Consider the following 21838-nt stretch of genomic DNA (forward strand, 5'->3'; position numbering starts at 1 on the left):
GCAAAATATTGCAAGTTTTTATTTCTTTAGCTTATGAAAATGAGTTGTCCTATTTTCAAAATTATTTATAGTGATTTGATTGAAAAATATTTCACCTGTTTTAAGTGCATGGCAACATACTTGAATGCTGCAGGATTTTTTTTCATTTGGCTTCTATAAAGGTTTAGAATTTTGGGTAAATATAATAATAATAAATAAATAAATAAAAAAGCACGTTTGGCTCAAATTCAAAAATAAACAGATATAACTTATATCAAAAGCTATCAGAAATGATGCCATAAAACGTAAAACTTCAATTTATTGCAATTTAATCCCTTCAAAGTAATACTGACTTCCCAACTAGTAATTTTTTACAAATCCAAAAAAATGTTACAGGTGCTTTTGAGAAAGTTCTTCAAAACTCATTGTATCAGTAGGCTTAAAACAGTGATCACAAAGTGGCAGTTTTAACAGTGGTGTACCAACTACAGCAAGAATTTACAATTAACAGGTTTCTTTTTCCATAAGAAAAAGCCAAGCTATTCAATCAACTCTTCAGGAGTGTCTTCCGGACAATCAAATTGATGACTGGACATTCCCATTAGGTTTTTGGATTTGATTTACCTGGTGTTTTGCAGCAGGAAAAATCAGATGAGAATGTTCTGAGAGCACATAATAAAAAGATGCATTTGTGCATGATTTTTTCTTGGGGGGGGGGAAACTGTGATATTTTTCCTGAAATGTTTCACATGAAATTTAGCTATTACGCTTTTAATACATAGTCATAAAAGTTAAATGTTTTTCCACACAGAAGGTGCTGGCATTACTTATGCTATTAAAGAAAAGTACAATGATGTCACAGCCTATTTACTATACTGGTGGCAGTGCAGGAATAAGTACCCACACAAGCAGCTTTTTAAGATTTGGTTACTGGCAATATAAACAAATGAAAAATCTTGCATTTCCTCAACAGGTATCTTAGAAAATCGGGTACAGTCCCATGCATTGTCCAGATTTCGGCGATTATTATTAGTTTAAAGCTTTTTAAACCATCATGTGTCTATAAATATTTCTATATAGTGAAGTACAAAAATTTCATCTATTTATGAAGTGGACCATCAGCATCTATTTTTTGGAGGAACCTTGTCTGGAAATTATGTTTGCCATACTGGATGACACTGTGACTGAAAATATGCAGTCTTTATGATAAGTGCCATAGAATGCCTTCCATAAAATCTTTTGCATATGTATGTCAATTGACAGCATTTTCACATTAAAAAGCATCAAAAATTAGTGCTCAATTCTAGAAATCTAGGCAGGCAAATACCTTGGATTTTTATATTGAGCTAGTGAATTAAATTATTTTTAGTCCTTTTTGTAATTTAATTTAGATGAGTTTTACATACTTTTTACTGTTTGTGATTGCTTTCCTCCAAGCTTTAAGAATATCTATTGTATTTGCTTTAGAGTTTTGAATATTATAATACCGATTTTAGAAATTTGAACACCAATATTAAGAATCTTTTTAATATCTGCAACAGTTTTTATATAGTTTGGATGTGTATAAAAAGAAAGAAATAAGAGTAATTCTGAATAATCTTGTATTTTGACATATCATTTCTAACGTGTCTTTGAATAAATTAAATACTAGAATTTCCTGTTATAAAATTAAAATGATTTTGATAAGAAATTATGAGATTGATATAATTTGCAACTCAATGTATTAAAAGAAAAGATAAGAAATTCTTAGTATCTTGTTTTTATGTTGATATCCCTCTGAATGCATACATTAACAGACAAAAATTTCTGATGCAGTGAATTACTATTGTATTACTATAAATCCTTAAATTTAACCAATTATAATTGAATGCATACTATGCATTATTTGATAATTTGTCCAATTTGTGGGCGGGAAGAAAACAACTGCATTATATAAAGAAATTTTTGAACTTCCAATTCTTTTAATTTTTATGGCCCCGCGTATAAGTCGACCCCCCCACTTTGAAGTCTTTTTTTTTTTGTCCAAAATATCTCGACTTATACACGGGTATATACGGTAGTTATGTTTGAGCACAAAGCTAAGTGTTTGACTACAAACCGATCAGAATGAGTTTCTGTTTAACTGACACTGTTCAGCTGATTATGTGGAAGTCACAACCACAGGCTTGTGACTATACCTACATAAAAGGATTATTTAAAACATTCAAACTTAGCACAAATTTTTTTTTTTTTTTTGCTTTAAATTTGTGCAGTCCCCTGCATAAAAAATATTCAAACCACTTGGAGGGATCTAGGCTTCGAACTACGGATATATTTTGAAATTAAAGAATTTGAATTTTTAAAAGATCTAATAACTGATTAAACAAAACACTGTTTAAATTTTGAAATACGTCAACATTTTATCAATGAATGAACAGAAATAACTTGTCCCACTAAACTAGCACAGCTGTTAAGAGGAATATGAAAATGTACGTGATCACTGAAAAAAAGTTTCTCAAATTCATAGTTCACAAAAAGGCAATAAAAATCAGACAAGTTTCAGAGGCCTATAAAAATAATATCACTCAGAAGAAAAAGACAAATATTTCCCTGGGGGAAAGAGGGGGGGGAATCTTTTTGAAACTTAAACGAACAGCACTTTCAGAAATGCAAATCTCTTGAGTGTTATTCTTGCAGCACATCAGATCACTTAAGGCCATAATGTCGAAAGTTACAGAAAGACAAGATCCCAGCTATTGTTAATAAAATGGAAGGCACAGATAAAGAATATTCAGCACCAAACACAAAGTGAATGGTTGAAACTAAATGAACAGTTTTGATTTAACCGTTATGTTACTACTGGATCCTCTATCAATATTATCTACAAAAAAATACATTATTCTCTTAACACTAACAGCAGAAAATGTTTGGACGAAGCTATCATTTTACAAAGTACCAATTCATTTACTTTTGGTTCACGTAAGACTAGAAGGAGGCTTTGGGCGAATAATAACAAAGACAGCAGTCGTCTGATGTGAGATGGACAAGGTTCACTAGACACCAGACAACCACACAGCTGCAAAATTAGCAGAAAATAAAATGAAGGAGTCCTTCTTCTCGTAAAAAAAGCTTCAAGTTCAAAGAAAACACGAAACTCTCAATGCCAAAAATGAAAGCAGTAGAAATGCAATGCATGGAATATAGACATGTTGATAACTGGACAGAAAAATGCAACCCACACTAAAAAGGGAATAAACTATTCTCAAAAAATAGTGCTCACAGAAAAAGTTGTTGTTTCGAAGGGTTTGAAAGAAGATCTGGAAGACACAGTGATTAATGAACTATCCGTTCTTCAATATCACTTGCAAAGAGAAAGTAATGACTTAGAGCTGCCTTTTGACTTAACACCTTCACTCTCAAACTCACTTTCTAAAAACTAATTACCCAATATAAAATAATTATTATTTAAATGTCAAGAACAAGTGCAGAAATTATCAGTCATTTCTAGAACTTGTCAGGAAAAAAAATATTAATGTTAACTAGATCAAAAGAGAGACTTTTTTGGATCAAAATTGTACAAGTAAATGGAAACTTAACATTCAAACAGATCATCCTTGACACAAAGTGAGGAAGCCCAATGACATGAAAGCGGTATCTCTGAAAATTTTTCATGTTTTGCACAAGTATTTTTGAAATTAAACATAGATACATGTAGACCAGGGATTCTAAATTGTAATATAACAACATGAACATAAGTTTTTTTGGGGAAAAAAGTTTATTAGATTTATATTTTATTATTTTTGTACTACTATTATTTTACAAATATAAACAAGTTTTTGGAAACAAACTCAGAGATTCTAATAGAACAAAAGTTTAATTTTAATTAATGTGATCACCGAACTTGACATACTAACACAATTTATTTCTTAATATCTGGCATAAAATTGCTTGATTAAAACTTACTTCTATTGGATAAAGAACATCAAAGAGTCAATAATGACAGTCTAGGAAGTTTTTTTTTAAAACTTTTTATATTGTATTTATTGCATAAGAATACATATATTAAAAAAAATATAAGAACTTGATTATTCTGACCAAGTACCAGTACACATTTGGCTATCGACCCCTCGGTCATCACTGGCCTTCTTTAAAAATTCATCAGCCCCATGAGGTCAAAACTGATCTTATTGGGTACCCTTGGCATAGATCATTAAAAACTGTTCCTTTCGAAAAAAATACATAAATACAGCACCTTGTTTATCTTTTAAATATCTGAATGCTGTTCTGGTGGAAGGCATCAATTCTGCTAGTGTCATGGATGTGTTATTAAATCTTTTCACCTGAATGGTGAATTCCTGAAAATTTCAGCGTGATAAAAGAGATTTCATATACGAGTGTTTTGGCAACAGAATTATTTTAATGTTTTGATATTACCATAGTTCTGCACACCATTCACAGTCCAATGTGGTGGAGAAATTTCACACTACTCCAAAAAAGAATACAAGTTTTATATTTGGAGGCTGTTTCAGATATGAAAAAGTTTTTGGACTTTTTACCTAAGGAGTGTCATAAATGAAAACATGAGTCTTAGACCTCTGTTTCTTGTAATAATCCAAGAAAAGAATTTACATATGCTAGAGATGTTGCACTGATACAAAGACAAAACATTCTATAATCAAGTACATTTCTTAGATACAAATCAATCTGTGAAGAACTAGCTGTTAAAATATCAAAAGGGAAAACAGTTATGATAAAATGCCATGAAAAGTGAAACTAAGGGAGTTGTGCTTGTGCTAATTTTGGCCACTTTGAAACCTAAGGAACTTTTAATTCATACATTTAACACAGCCTGGAAATACTGAACTACATTGTAACCTTACTGGAAAAGAAAGATCCAAAATTTCACATCTTGTTATGTTAAAGCCATATTATAATAAGCCTAATGAGAATAATTATGTGTCTTGTAATGAAAATGATTATTCTGATATAACAATCTAAAAACAAGACTAGAATCTATACAAAGAGATAAGTTTTAGAAATAAATAAATAAATATTCGCAAGGCTTTTCTATCGAGTCAGGATGAATGTATAAACAAATTTTATATTTTATGAAAGTGTATCATTTAGTCCTTATCTTCAGAAGCTGTAAAATTGTATGTTTACTGTTTAACTGATTATCAATACCTGTATCAATTTGGAGAGTTGCAATAACCAGTTTTTACATTTTAAAGAACATATTTGCAGAACACACTAGGGTTACAAATTTTAAAGAACACATTAGGGTGCAGGTCATTTGCATTATGTTTTATACTGGATTCAGCGCAATTTTTATTTTAATCCATGGTATTTAATGGTGAATTATTTGCAACTATACAGGGTCTGCCAATGGAGCAGGGAATTTTAATCACCAATTTTTTTCATGAAACATTTATTACCATAATCTTTTTTACAAATTAGAGTTGAGTAAAGTATGCCATTTTACTTTTTAAAAAATAACGCCATTTATGTGAGAGCCATTTCTGTGTAAACATTCTTCTGACCTTGATCGAACATTTTCCATCTGTTGAAGAAGCAGGTCAGGTTGAATCTGCACAATTTCTTATCTGATACTAGTTATTAATTTGGTATGGTTTGCAGTCTATTAATGTGTACCTTGCTCTTCAGAAATCTCCAAAGAAAATGTCATATCTGGGGATTTTGGAAGTCATGAGATGTTGCCATCTTTGGATACGAGTCTATTCAAGAAGAGTTCTCTTAATGCAGCATGTGGCCCCATCCTGCTGCAAAAATTTTATTCCTGGAAACCCAAGGAACTGTTGCATCAGAAATATTCTGACCATATCTGTTGTAGTCTGCATTAACAGTTGTGGTGTTTTCTCTATTGTCTTGGGAAAAAATACAGCCCAACAATGTTAGATGATGAAAGTGCAAACTGCACCATAACTTTTGGATTATTTAATGACTTCTCATCCTTCCAGTATTGACTAAAGTCCCATAGTCCATTCTTATCAAACGATTTAATACAAGCAGTGCACTGGATCACTACTCCATGTTTTAGAAATCACATTAAATGTGACACAATAAAACTAAATCTCCATGCTCCCTCATGAGCAAAAAATGAGCGTTTGGGTTTTTACAGACTCAGCAACTGTTTTTCTGTTCAACATTAATTGACATATATGTGACTCTAGGGTTGTGGGGAGAAATTGCTATACCATTACAGCATGAGTTTGTATTTCTTTTCCCATGATAAAAACGCAAGCGGTTCAATCAACTCCCAAGGAAGGCCTTCTGGGGTTCTGGATTTGATCTCCCCAGTGTTTGTTTATTTGTTAAAGAAGAGGAAAGGTAAGCAGATGAAAATGTTTTGAAAGCTGGTAATGAAAAGATATGATCATGCATTTTTTCCTTACCTGTATGATTTCTCTTTCTGTAAAAAATTATGATACAGTTCTTGAGATGTTTAACATGAATGTTAACTGTTTAGTTTTTAATTTAGTGCTATGTAAAGTCATGGTGCAATTTTGATCAGTCACAAGGAAGCAACAAAACAAGATAGAAATGTGAAATCCTCACCAGATGAAAGAAAACCTCTTAAAAGTTTCATACTTATTCAGTGCAGTTCGATGTGGGCTCCATTTGTTGCCCTACAAACATCTAAACGATACTCAAGTTCTTCCCACAAACAGTTAAGGACATCTGGTGTAACAGAATGAACAACATCCATGATTCTCTGTTTTAAATTATTAATGTTGTTGATACCTTCACTGTACACACATTGCTTCACATAACCCCACAAGCCAAAATCCAAGGGCATCAGATCCGGGGACCGCAGTGGCCATGCCTTGACAAAAACCCTGCCTATCCACCGCTGAAGAAATGTTGTGTCCAGAAACTTACGAACAACATTGGCATAGTGTGGAGGAGAGCTATCATGTTGAAAGATGACACCTTCTGGAAACTGTGGTGCTACATACAATTCCAACATGTCAAAGTAGTTGTCAGCCGTCACAGTCTGCTCTGTAGAGAATAATTGTCCTATGACTTTATTATGCATCAGGCTACACCACACGTTCACTTTACGGCTGTTATGTTAGTACTCTACATAGGCATGAGGATTTTCAGCAGCCCATCTTCGGATGTTATGGCGACGAACATGTCCACAAACATGGAATGTCGTCTCAATGCTAAACACAATCTCTTGCAGAAATCGGTTATCACTGCTGACCTTATGAAACATATCTGTAACAAACGCAAATCGTTTCGGTCAATCAGTCGTTTTGATAGCTTGCAACAGCTGCAGTTTGCAACCCATTAAACGTAGATGTTCCTTTAACACCTTATGAATTGTCTTGCTTAGGCGCAAATTGTCTAGCACACAGACACTGGTTTTTTAGGGCTTCTTAGGTAACTCTCCTGTATAGCCTTTACAGATTAGTTACTGACAGATGGCCTGCCAGAACGGGATTTGTCCAACAAATTGCTGGTATCCTTCAACTGCGTATCCCACCGATTAATGTTATTCCTATGTGGTGGGGGTTTACTGTACATGCGACGATATTCATGTTGCACTTTGGTCACCGGATTCGAATTTGGCAAGACACGGAACACACTGAACTTTCCTCTGTATGGTCCACACCTTAACTAGCATGTGCGGGCTGAGCTGTTGCTTCACAGTTTGCGATATTGCATCATCACCTATGTGTGCACATGCTAACACATCATACTATGGAAACTTAAGAGTTTTCCTTTTGTTTGGTGAAGATTTCGCATTTCTATCTCGGTTTGCTGCTTTCCTGTGACTGATCAGAAGTGCACCATGATTTTACAGAAGCACTGTATAATACTAACAAAAGAGAACCAGTTTGATGTTTCTTCAGGTACTTACGTACTATGACGACTACCTCGGCAACATTTGCTGATAAAAATCTTCATTGGCATTTTTTGGTTTATGTTTATAAATTCTTCTAAAAATAAAAGCCATAATTATAAAGGAACAAAAACTTAAAAACAAAAAATCCCAAATATATATTATAAATAAACGAATATATATAAACTATATACGAATTAACTTACTTAAAAAACTGGTTAAAAGAAAACGAACGTAATGGTAAGGAAAGTGGCAAGAAATAGCTTTCAAAATAGCATCTAAAGGTGTTTCCTGCTCCCCCCCTCCAAAATAAATTCAGCTAAATATGTATCCAAATGATGGTGGCTTGTTCCACGTTGTTACTTGTTCCTCCATTTTGTGGAACCCCACATCCTTTCAATTTGTTGAGTATGAGTCTGCGTATATGGGTTAACAAAATTGTATCGATGATTCACCTTAAAATGTTCAAAACCGGCAGCAATGAGCTCTTATGTTCGATATCTAGGCCCCCAATCTGACATTATTGTTGAGCCTTCAGCAATATTATTTTGGATTTCATGCATTAATGTTGTTGCCTTCTATCTGGAATTCTGACTAAGAATGTTTCTTTTGTCTGCCGGAAAATTCCACTAAAGACCCACAGTTGTGGCAAGGTACGACCTTGATTTTTCTTTTGATGCATAAAAAGGCTTTCGTCAATCATTCCAGGCCCTCCAATTTTAATATTTTGATTATTCTACAAATCCTTCACGCACACTTCCCGCATATATAATTATTCCAATCAATAACAGTCTTATCAGAATAATCCAACTGATGTTTGGAACCATTTAATGGACAACTGCTCATATGCCCAAAAGTATATAAATCTTAAAGCTTTTAAAAATTCAATACGACTGTTTTCAACCACGTACCAATTCGGGCATCAAACTTTTGTTGACAATTTTTGATATTGCATCACCAATAAAATCCGGAATTATAAAACTTCATATCATGGCTGTTTTTACAAATGCATTTTGGGTAAAATTCCAGCTTCTAAAAAATTCTATTGCTTCGTTTTCATTTGAAGGAAGTTGGAAAATGTTGATATCCATTGGGAAAATAATCACAAAATGTTTCATGTGTTTAACCTAAAGGTAATAAATAACCTGCGTAAATGTAGCAAAAAAAGGTGTGGTAATGGCCAGTGCAGGCATAATACTCTTTAATTCAGCGCCCTCTATAACCTATGTTAGGGTTAACCTGTATACCCTACATCGGGTTGCCAGCTTTGGCGAGATATGTAGGTAACCGTCATAATATGTAAGTAACTTTCTTCAATCAGAATGGTATTGGCATGACTCATGCTGCTAACCTTAAAAAAAGTCCAATGTCATATATATATATATATATATATATATATATATATATATATATATATACATATATATTAAAAAAAAAAAAAAAGGAGGTGGAAATATGAATTACAAAGTGCCATAATATATATATTTTTAACTCAATCAATGAACAACAAATTCATGGTTGAGGCAAAATTCACAAGTTATCACAATTCAGATTATTATTTTTTTTAAACGAACAGCTTCACATAAATGCATAACACACTCAAATAACAATCTTTGTTTAGAGACTGGCCAGCTGGTAGAAATTAATATTTCACATTCTGAGAACACTGTCAACATTACTTTGATTTTGACAGACTGTTCAGTCTTGGCAAACCTTACTGCCTTATTCTTAAAACAGTCTTGCTCACCTTACAATTACTTTCTTAAACTGTTTCTATATAAAAAATATCGATCCATGTTTCATCAACAGTAGTAACATATTTTCAGACTCTCCTTCAAATAGCATTGTCTGGGTCACTTGAATATGCAACAAACTGCAAGTCCAAATGATATCTCAAAATTAATTGATAAGAAACACGTATAGGTTCTTGTTTAATACTATCTAAAGTTTCTAACTGATGAAACTTAATGACCAAATATCTAGCTTATCAGACTGTAGCTCATCAGCCAAAGTAAATAGCCTGTCAGAAAATGGCTCATCATTAATGCTTTGTTTGCCTTCCATCACTCAAAGCTTTTTGTTTCAGATAAAATGCCTTTTAAAACATTTCATTAATTTTTTTACGGTAAAAATTCAGTTGCAAACACAAAATTCAATATTTGCCTTTTGCGGAATCAAACTCGCCATTTTGGAAAATCGCCAACAAAAAAACCTTATTCATTAAAAATAAGAGAAAATAAAATACTAAAACTTGGCAGATATCAATCAATGTATTCCAGAAGTCATAACAATTTCTGAAAAATCTCCAAGTGACTTCATATGCTTGCATATTTTAAATGATTCATTCCCAATACATTTCAATCACAGTACTAGAATGGGCGACAGATTTTTCATATTTTTGCCAACTTTACAGTAGCAGCATTTCCCACTCGCAGGATTGAGCTTTAGCACAAATCCGCTTTTTAATTAATCAGAAGATTCGCCAATCTAGTGATATATTTTGTACATTCTATTAAAAACACAACTCATGGATCACTTAAGATAGTCTAAATGCCTTTTTCAAAACCACTGAGATGATTTGAATGGCAATAATTTATTGCAAATATCATATGGATACAAAGAATATCTGCAATAAAATATATCATAAGTTGCACTGATATTAGCAATCAAGCAGAAGCCAGCATTTACATAAATAATCATATTCCATACAAGAATGATAATTTTCAAGGGATGACTGGGTTTTTCTTGCAATACACAATATGAAACTCACAACATTATATTAGGCTATCCACCTGCTTACTGATTTGTTTTCTGCTTAACCCCTTGTGAAAGCACACTGCTCAACTGACAGCCTTTTAGTAAAAGGTGTACCATTTATGTATAAGTCCCAAAAGTCATAAGCAGCCATACGATGTATTGGTGCATCGCCGGTTGTATTGATCTACCAGGCAGGTGTATGATATATGCATTTTCAAACATACATGTACATTTAGAATTTTTTTTAAATTACTAGATGGTGTTTCGTGTTCACAACAGTTAGTTTATTTGATCCTACACATTAATGACACATTGCTGTCCATAGAATACTTTGATTCTGCTGATTCCTTTAGATGCAGGAGCTGGAGATAGAAAGTAAACAAAACACTGGACAGTTTCTTATGCTTCCCCCCCTCCCCCAAAATATTCCCCCTATGGGAAGATTGGGGGTGGAACTTAGGTGTCAAAAATACCCATTTGTATTCAGTTTGCATGTTTTTTAGAGAGTAGATGTAAGCTTTGCATCAGTTAAAAAGAATTAAACGAATATTGTGATGTCTAAGTGAAAGAAATTTTCAACAGAAGAAGAGTATATTCAAATGGTATATGAGCTCATGAGTGATTATTCTGACATCGAAGACTCTAGATCTAAATGAGAGTAGCAATTTGGATACCAAAATTTTGTCAGAGAGTGAACTGGAAGCTTGTTTTGTTTCCACCTCACAACCCAGCAGAATAGTGCATCATGAACTTGATCTGTTAAGTAATTGAAGCCATATGAATTTACGGGAATTGCAGAGCAAATTTCATTCAAAGTTATGTACATGAAATTGATTTTTTTCACTATATTTTTTGATGATGATTTAATGAACAATAACTGAAGAAATGACTGAACAGAACTAATTTTTATGAACAAAAGTGGAAGTGCATCTTCAACAAAGATTACTCTAGTAGATGTGTATGGGTTTTCTAAGATTAATTATTCTAATGGGAATAATTAAAAGCTCAACCTCAAAATGTATTTTACAACTAATAAACTGCTAGTCATTAAACTATCACATATTGTTCCTTTCTGAATCATTTATACTATAATATTTAATCATGTGTTTTATTATTTTTTATATATGTTTAGATAGAGATTTAGATAAGTTTTGTACAACATTTAATCAGGATGAACCAAATCTTTTACTTTGCATTTAGATTTTAATAAATTTTGTTTCAAAATGTCGATATTCAGTATTTATGATTATATTACTGTTAAATACAATTACAGAAAAGATTGATTAAAAATATTTTTAATGAATTTTTTTAAAGTTAGGCTTAGCGATGCAAAAAAGCATACCGTCTATAAAGTGAATGAAGCATGCCATCACACACTATTAAACATGCCGTCACGTTAAGATGATTAAGTACTGATGCATATATGATACACTTGTCAAGACAAGTTTAAGGTGCTTTTCATTAGACTCAAATGACAAATTTTAGAAGGGATTCCATTTTGCTCCCAATATAAAATTATAAACTTGAGTACCAAAAAATTCTAACAGATGGTTATAATTGTTAGACATCATCATTTTTTTAGCATTACTAATAACTGCTCCTATTGAATACAAGAATTAAGCTGAAAAGAAAAGATAATACTACATAAAGATAAAAATACATTAATATGTATTATTTAAAACAAATATTTCTGATACTGAAAAATGTCTGCTGGTACTTTCTGATTACCTGCACGCTCACAGAAAAGTATTCACAATGCAAAGCATTTATATGCTCCTGAAAACTATTTATTTGGCAACCTAAGTATGTGTACAGCAACGTTTTAGCCAATGCACATGTCAAATTTGGGAAATTTTTTTAAAACTGAAAACAGATCGCCATGTACATGGACAACAGTGCAAACAAAAGAGGATTTCTTGAAAGGGAAAGTCTTTTATTACTGATGTTTTTTCAATTTTATTCATTGATTGCTCAAGTATGAAATTCTTAATACACCACGATTTTGAAAAGGACAGTTACCTTTTGCACATTAGCTTGGTGGAAAATAGTTGTCAATTTTGTGACTCTTCAGTTGGGAAGGGAGGTAAACAGAAAAATCTGTTGTATTATAATCAAAAGAATAAAAAAGTTTACATACCTGAATATCACCACCAAAGAATATGATACAGCTTTTTGGCACATCACAAACCGGTGCATGATAAATAATTTCGTTTCTTCTTTCCATATAACCTTCAATGCTTCCTAATCTCTTAGGTGCACAGGATATCCCAGAAAAAGATGCCATTGTTACCAGATAAATTTTGCACCTTTTCAAAATACTGATGAAACCGGACATGGAATATTCATACCTGGGAAAAGAAAAATAGAGTTCATATATACTGAATACTTTTTTATATAAAATAGTACATATTTAATAGTTCTTTTAATAAGGATTGCTAAGAATTCAATTTCAAGTGACAGCTTATATAGGTACATAATGGAATTATATTTAAATTCTTTTTTGCAGAATGTAAAAACTGAGTTTTAAGACTTATATACACAGAAAAATATTTCATGTTGTTACTGCAACAAACACTTAACATTATATACCTGAATATTACAATATTCTCAAAATAATGTACAGATGATACAGAAGGAAGAATGTGATATTACAGACAGGATTGTGTATAACTTTTTACATACCACTTATGGGTACAATAAAAAATATATGGACACATAGACACAGCCTGTTTAACAATATAACCCCGAGAAAGCCTTTAACAATAGTTTAATGAATAGATTAAGTATTATAAAAGATTATATGACAAGTACGTGAATAAGATGAGAAAAATGAAAATATTTTTTAGTTTGAATAAAAGTAACAAAAGAGAAAAAAAAAAAGACGACTTCTTTTTGTTCAGCTTTCAAGTGGAAAATAAATGATTTTTTAATGAGAAAATTTTAATATCATACTGATTAAATACCAAATATAAATAAATATTATTCATTTGTTACATAACGACTACCATAATTTAAGCAAATATACACTACAGTTTTTTTTTGGGCTTTACGAACTCCTACTGTGTGCTTAAAATATCTAAAAGTCAGCAAAACACTCAAAGACATTTCAACTCAAACCAACTATAGAACCAGAAAACAAGCACTTAATCACTAAAACTGAACAAATTCTTTAAATTCACCTCTGTACTTTTAGTAAAAATTTTTCAAAGAATTAGTTAATTCTTTTGATGGAATATATAATAACAAGCAGAGGAAATATATAAAAGCAAAACAAAGAAAAGTTACCTACTCAAAGTAATTAAATGCTTATTTTCTACAATATAATGGTTTATTTCAGTTAAAAATAGATAACAAAGAAAGCAATTACAATGAATAAAATTTACATCAAAGATTGTACGTCTGAAGCTCACTATTATTTTAGATTATTACCATTGTTATCAATGAACAGGATGAAAATGTGGCAACATTTAAATGTCCGATTTAGCTACATTCTCATCCTTTCATCATGAAAATTTGTTCAGACTTCTTTTTAACAGTATTCTTTTGAAATAATATTACTACTCATATTATGTTTCACAATTTCAACAGATGTGAAAAGTGCACACATAAAATGGAAATATTAATTTAAAAAACAGTTTAGAGGGTAAAACACACTGTTAATATTCAAATCAAGAGCAGAGAAATGAAAATATACATGCAACACAATACTTTAAAGACGTTATTTATCTCGATCAAATACATACAGCAGTTTTCACAATGCCTTTATACATAACAGAATTCTTATAACAAAGATGATCATCAATTTGCACTTTATATTTATGTTTCCAATTAAACTGACATTCTAATTATATTAAGTAATAACACCATTTCATTAAAATACCTTTTCCTAAAGTCACACAACATGAATGCTTCTTAAAAACTAAGCAGGTTTCTTCTCCCTCCCCACTTAATAATTAAATAAATCCAAATTGTTTCACTTGGGATAACATTATTGTGACTAGCATATTCAATTTAGCTTCATTTTTTAGTTAAACAGAAAGTATTTTGAAACTCTTTGACCATGGTCAAATATTGTTTTTAGCAGCAATACCCTGAGGGTTAGAATATAAACTTTTCAGACCCCTCTTACCAATCCCGTCATCCTAGCAGATTTTCAAACTGGTATATTTTGAATGTTCTTATTTGGTAGACATCGCTGTCAAGTATTCATGTCCTATCAGAAATACAAAGCTCAGTTCAATGACACTGCAGACAGTCTACTAACTAGCATACTGAATTCAAACATTGATGAACTAACACTCAGGCTTTTTGGTCAAAGAAAAATTCTGAGACCTATTACAATACTTCAAATCATACTGCAGTTGCCCTTGGTAAGATCAGTGTGTTAGCACTAACTACGAGCATTTCCAGTAATTACAAAATGCATCAAACTATCATTAACAAATGTATCAATGTTTGTGATAACCATCTATCACTAGAAATGTTTGACTTCTGCAGTAATACCTGTAAAGATGACCTAACATTTTTCAATAGTCTATGACTTTATGTAATTTAATTCATGTTATGATATAAGTGACGGTTTTTTCATCTTGATGTTTCCTAACCTTCATATTCATTGCAGTCTATTAGCTTATCAAAAAATCTAATGCTTATGACTTTATATTAAGTAAATAAATAACATTAAAATAGTTAAAATTGTCAGACTTATTTAAAGAAATAATTTTCTACTGCATAAAATTACAGTTTAAAAATATGTGTGTTTAAGCATGACTTATTTTAAAGAAGAGTATTACTTATGAAAATCAAAGAAACAATTAAGGTACAAAAAATGTGCATCACAATCAATTTCGATATATTGAAAATTCATAACTGCAAACTTTGCTCACAATTATCATACAAAATATCATACATACCGGAAAACAAAAGTTGGGTTATCGAAAAGGAATGCCAGAATTATAAAAACATGTTACTCAAAAACTGTCAAACATCAAAATAATTCAAATGTTTAAATGTAATGAAACAACATATTTAGAAGATCCGGACTAAAGATATGAATGAAGTACGTTTCTATACGATTCAAAAGTAGCAGATATTTTTGGGGTACTCTGTTTAATTGATTTTATTTTACCCAATTTCAAAACATATGCATTAGATTTTAGTTTATGGATATATGCAAAGGTATGATAACCATTCGTGATTTGCAGCATCTATGGCTAAACATCACAATAATCACTGTAGCTGCGAATCCAAAATTTGGAAGAATTTACAAGAAATAAGATACAGTTTTGATGTCTATCTTGTCAATGATAGAACAAATATTAATATCTAATGTAGTAAGAAAAAAGATTCAGAATTATTAAGCAATATGGCTAACTGTACTAAGTGCCAAGGTAATCTTAATGATCTGGACATGAGACTAGGCCAAATCTGATAAACGTTAATAATATCCTGCAGGAATGATACATATTGTAAGTTCATTGTAAATGAAATCTAACATTCTTAGAATAAATTTCTACCACCAGTTCTTTATTATTTACCTCTATTCTTCAATGAAGTGCAACTTTCTCTTTTTTTGTTGACATAAAAATTCACTATATAGGAGATTAAATTCTTTTCAACAATATTCTATTATTTGGAAGGGGAAAAAAATGTAATAGTTTACACTTTGCTACTCAGGATATCCAAAAAATAAAATAATCGTATAACATGCTGGAACAGAATACATATTCAAAGGAAAACACAAAAGCTGAAAGCATGGCTGCAAAAAGGAGGCAAACATTTCTTGGCAAGTAACTGTATTCTAACATAAATAAAAGTTTTCAGTCCTGATCAATATGCAAATACTTTTCACACATTTTTTAATACCAGAGCTACTCTATATTAAAATACATTTTACTACTTGAACCATTTTGATATGCTTAACAGTTCTGGGGATGATGTTTATAAAATTTTGGCATTCTTTTTCTATGACCCAGTATACGAACTGTACCTAAGTCTCTACTTTTAACAACCCCTTAATATATAATGAGCTATTTGCCAATAAAAAGAAGAGAACAGTTTAATGATAAAATACACAGGTAATTCATTACGAAAGACGCATTAAAGACCAAGAATGAAAACACCTCAAATGTACAGGAAAAGAAAATTCATCAGGTATAATAAACATGCTGTTAACATTTTGTGCTTTTACATTGTGCACACAATAAACGTATTTTGCTTCTAGATTTTTACAGGATTTTTTTTTCTTTAACTTTTTGTAATTTAAATTTAAGAGATTGAATTTAAACCAATTTTTTTTATAAAGTTTTATACCTAACACACATAACGTGAAACAAAGAAAAGTATGAATATAAATACATAAAAACACCTAATGTATGAGACATTACACATTAATTAATGTGAAACAAAAAGTGTATTACGAATAAAAAAAAGACTATTTGTACAAAGTTAAGAATAGAAAGTAATGAAATCACGATATTTGTTCTTGAAAATTCATGCAGAACAATCAGAAAATATAATACAGAAAGGAGAATTCAATAACTATACAATGCTTTACAATACATAATGATATTTTAAATGAAGCACCAATATGAATGCACATAAATTACAGCAATCATATGACAAAATAATATAACATGGGCGTTGAAAATTATGTATTCAATAAATACAATATTCATGATATTCCTGAATAATTAAAATATACTTAAGCAAAGTTTTACAAATTATTTTCTTTAAATAAATCAACAACGCCCATGCAGATGACAAAAGTACAATTACATAATAATACATCATACGTATATAGAAAAATCAAGACCTTACCTCAACTTTGTTACACAAGTGATACATAGATTTCTTTCAGTTTAGCTTCATCACAATGACTCGTCCTCAAAACAATAGGCGAGATGAATAACATAATTAGCAGAAGAAAAGAATTTTATTAAGAGTATTGCAATCATTTTGGTACTGGACTAAAAAGAGAAACAAGACTTAAAGTACGATTCATTTAATGAAGACAGGTTATTATTTTTTTCCCTTGTTTTTCTATTTCTTCTCAGTTGCATGTCCATATCAGTTATATAAAACACAAAAATTAGTAAAGAACTGAAAATATAATTTTTAAATACACATAAAATCACACTTTGTAAGAAAAGGAACAATTCTTTGAGGGGGGCCATTTGAGATATTTATAAAAGAAAACATAAATCTCAGATATAAAATGACTTTGGTAGAACATGAAACTATTCTTAATACAATATAATATTTTTCATACAAATATAAAATCAATGTATTTAAGGGATAACACGCTCAATTTAAAAAGACTAGCAGCAATGCTAAATTTACAAAATATGCTTTTTGGCCTTAAATTGGCATTAATTTCAAAGCAGTCTGATGGAAAGATTTCTAAAAATATAATGAATAACATATGCAAATACAAAATACTTTTCGAATCAAACATAAAAAGCTTCACTACTTTCTTAAAAAACAAAGAGAAAACTTTTCCCATATTTTAATTTGTATACTTAATGCATAAACACCTTTTTTTCTCACGATAAAATAGTTGCATAACTTCATTTTTTTTATATGTTAACTATTTTCTTCATTACAAACTGAACTGGAAAATTTTTAGTTGTACTTCTAAGGCCACAACCAAACTGGCAAAAATTACAATGAAAAAGAACAAATAGAAATAAACATTGCAACAGGATCAAAGGTAAGTGAAGCAAAATAAGTTTCAAATCTATTATTTATAGTGAATATACTCACCTAGTTTTTTTTTTTGGCTATGGCCTAGAAGTCTAGTAATTATCATGTATTTTTAATTTCTATAAATAACTATTTACATATTATAGATTTAACAAAAATTTATTTCTATAAATATAACTTATGTATATTTCCCATGAATGTTATTTTGAATGCAGAAAGTTGTACGATGAATAAAAAAATAATACACATACAAAATATAAGAAAAGATAATATACACTGAATACTGAAAAGTAAATAAACTGCATTATCATATTTAACCATCTTGTTAACTCCTCGCTTTGGCGTTTTCCTCCACGTGCAGACTTCACATTTGTACAAAAACTTATCACTCCATCTGATTTCTTGATGAACTGAAAAGCTTAATGTTTTATGGATTACAAATACAGAAATTTCAGGAATTCACTCATATATCCATCTACATGAAAAACCATTTGCAAATTATTTACATTTAATTTGATACTTTTCAAATTTTTAAAGCTAATTCATACATAAGCATGAAATAATTTAATGTTCACATGAAATTATAAAATTCATTTAGAACTAAGTTTTAGATTTGTGTTATTTACAAAATGCTGCTTTCATTACACACCTACACAGTAAATTAATTATCTTAACGTTCCAGATGTGCATTTTGTACATATGAACCAATAGTTGAGCAAAACAACAGGCTCTTCAAATAATTTATATTCATTTAACATAACAAATTTCAGTTTTGTATGAGAAACAAATCCTAGCTCATGTTATGAAATTTAAATAAAAATTAAAACAATCTTATTTAAAATAAGATTTTTAAATTCCATTTTAAAAACAGAAATAAAACCAATTTAATAAAAGCCATTTTCCTTAGCAATTAACAATACAGTAAAAGTCATACATACAAATGAAGTACAATCACATAAGTTTTATACTTTATTGATTCAAGAAAGATACAAGGATTTTTGTAGCATCAATGGAATGATTTACCACATGTAAACACAAGTTCTACATTTACTACAAAACTCATTCTATAATCAGAAAATCGCAAAAACATCAAATTATAAAGGAAGAATATGCTACTGCAATCATTTAAGTTTTTAAGCTACATAATAAGGAAAAAGAAATTACATTTAATGTCGGCTGCTGCGTCGATCTCTGTCATGATCTCGGTCTTTGTCTCGATAACGATCATCATGGTAACGATCTCTCTCCCGACTTCTATCTCTGTATTCACGATCACGACTGCGAGAGCGATCACGTCTACTGGATTTTTCTCTTCTGGAAGATCGCTCTCTAGATCTTTCTCTTTCGCGAGAACGAGCTCTTTCTTTACTTCTAGATCCGTACGATTTCGATTCTATTCCATGAAGAGTATCCTGAAGTGAGCTAATCAAGATTTTACATCTTTCATCATTTGCAACTTTTGATTGCTTGATTAAAGATATAGCAGTAACCAAAGTTTCAATAGCACTTGCATAGTCTCCAGCACTAGCATCAGCAACTGCCCTAGCAATGGCACTGCTTGAGACAGTTCTGTTACGGCCCATAATTTCTTCAAATTCAGCATCACTAACTGTAGTAGATGTAGTTTCTGGTCTGTCACCTACTGAACGATAATCAGAAAACTGCACAGGAGGTGGTCGACTGTAAATCTCGGTAGCTTGTGAAGTAGGTGCCAGACCTGGAGGCACACCTTGCTGATGGAAGAATGCTGGATTTATGTGAGGACTAGGTATTGGCGGTGCTGGAGGTGGAAGTGAAGGTGGTATACCTTGACCTGGAGCAGGAACAGGTGGTGGGGGTCTGCTTGGAGGACCAACTGGTTGCGGAGGTATGCTAACATGTTGTGGAGGAGGTTGAGTTAAATGTCTTTCCCACTCACTCGTTGGAGGTGGCCCCCGAGTATCAGGAGGAGGTACACTTCTAGGACCCATTGGAGGAAGTGGTGCTCTTGGAGGTGGTAATCTCATATTATTTGGAGGTGGAGGACCTGGTCTGACTGGTGGAGGTGCTTGTAAGCCAGGGGGAGGAGGTGGAGCACCTGTATTAACATGAGGTGCACCTGGACGAGTTGGAGGCGGAGGCATGTGATGAATTTGGGGTGGTGGGGCAGATATCCATGGCGTTCGTCCAGGTTGATACTGGGGTGGAGGTGGTCCTTGAGGGGGAGGATGCATATGGGGACCTGGTGGCATTCTCTGCTGCTGCTGATAAGACTGGGCTGTGTTATTACGACTCCTTGATCTATCTTGTTGCATAGCACGACTATCAGGTCTATTATCTCTACCATCACGATCTCTTTCTCTATCTCGATCTCGGCTTCTGCGCTCATTGGAATTATCATGGCGATTTCCACCACCATGACCACCTTTCCTAGACTGTAGCTCAAAATAATTCAGATTTTGTCTCGTACATGCTGTTACTGCAGGATTCTGACCATGTAACTCCTTCTTCGGTAATTTTTCCATCACAATACGAAGTGAACTTTCTGACCCTAAAGCAACGACACAAAACCCTTTAGATTGCCCGTTTGCTCGATTTTCATAGAACTTTATTTCTAAGATATCATTAACCCCAAGGCTCTGCATTGCTTCAGTTAAATCCTGATCTGTAGTCCACCACGTCAAATTTCCAACATAAACAGCTACGCGTTTTCCGGCATGCCTCGAATGATGAGGAGATGAACTTCCAGCAGATGAAGGCCTACCTTCATCATTGTGATGATCATCAGATGGTGCAGTAATTACATCATCATACAGATCTACATTAGTATCATGATTATAATCACCCTCCTGATTAAAGTCATGATCAATATCATCCGCATATAAATCAATGTCTGCGTCCGCCATTTGAGTATGCAGAATTAACTTGATAAATTTGCAAATGTATTTCACTGACCTTTGAAAGAAACAAAATAAATCACGTTGCAATCAATAACTCTGTTGTCAAAAATACACAATCATTTACAACGCTCGAGACAGTTCACATTCCTCGCGAGCAAGAAACTTATATAATGCACTCAAAATGGCGCTACTGTTAAGAAGTACTGAAGCACTGATGTGAATCCTACTCACCTCAAATACTGTAGTAGAAGATTGTAGATATTTCCATTATGGTCTGCAGGTTTATTTCATGTAATTCCACAGATATAACGAATCAGGAACTTTATCACTTTTCACAAAATCAGAAACAACACGCTAAATGCTGAAATATCGCAAAAACGCAGTTACGGATACCGTTCATTTACCTAAATATTGCAAAGTGAACGACTTGAAAGGCGAAATTCTTGAAAAAATATTCTGTGCGCCAGATATACTAGGGATCATAAACATGCAAGTTTTACTAACAATTAATGAAGCTAACAAAAAGTTTTTTTAAATTTCATCTTCATGAATAGTAATGGCATTAGTTGATACCAAAATAAAATCTATTTATCACGCTATTAATAGCACTTGCTTAGGCTATATTTAATAAATTTGTTAAACACTAAAACTCAATTTTTACTCAAATCAG

General features: G+C 31.9%; 2 protein-coding genes across 3 annotated transcripts in view; both read right to left on the minus strand.

Moving 5' to 3' along the window:
* The window catches only part of LOC118189907 (mitochondrial protein C2orf69 homolog), a 44535-nt gene extending 31615 nt beyond the window's left edge, over window positions 1-12920 (minus strand). Inside the window, exon 1 of the mRNA XM_085810527.1 lies at window positions 12723-12920. Within this exon, the coding sequence (XP_085666653.1) occupies window positions 12723-12920 (198 nt within the window). The remainder of the gene's footprint in view (window positions 1-12722) is intronic.
* LOC118189910 (cleavage and polyadenylation specificity factor subunit 6-like) lies at window positions 12794-21535 on the minus strand. 2 transcript variants are annotated; one of them, XM_085810526.1, is made up of 2 exons: window positions 19454-21401; window positions 12794-12933 (listed from the first exon to the last, which is right to left on the minus strand). In XM_085810526.1, exon 1 carries the CDS (start codon window positions 21172-21174, stop codon window positions 19456-19458), a length of 1719 nt encoding a protein of 572 aa, XP_085666652.1. In that variant the 5' UTR covers window positions 21175-21401; the 3' UTR covers window positions 12794-12933; window positions 19454-19455. The 2 variants fall into 2 exon arrangements, with proteins under 2 accessions (XP_085666652.1, XP_035216514.1); XM_035360623.2 differs by lacking the exon at window positions 12794-12933 and having other exon boundaries at window positions 19246-21223; window positions 21400-21535.
* Between the last annotated feature and the right edge of the window lie 303 nt (window positions 21536-21838).

Source organism: Stegodyphus dumicola, chromosome 2 (assembly GCF_044657685.1).
Source record: "Stegodyphus dumicola isolate Sdum_Otavi_A_Nest chromosome 2, ASM4465768v1".
Taxonomy (NCBI): Eukaryota; Metazoa; Arthropoda; class Arachnida; order Araneae; family Eresidae; genus Stegodyphus; species Stegodyphus dumicola.

What these genes read in the sequence shown, in the direction of transcription:
- LOC118189910 (XM_085810526.1), bottom strand. Translation starts at nt 21,174, where the DNA reads ATGGCGGACGCAGACATTGATTTATATGCGGATGATATTGATCATGAC.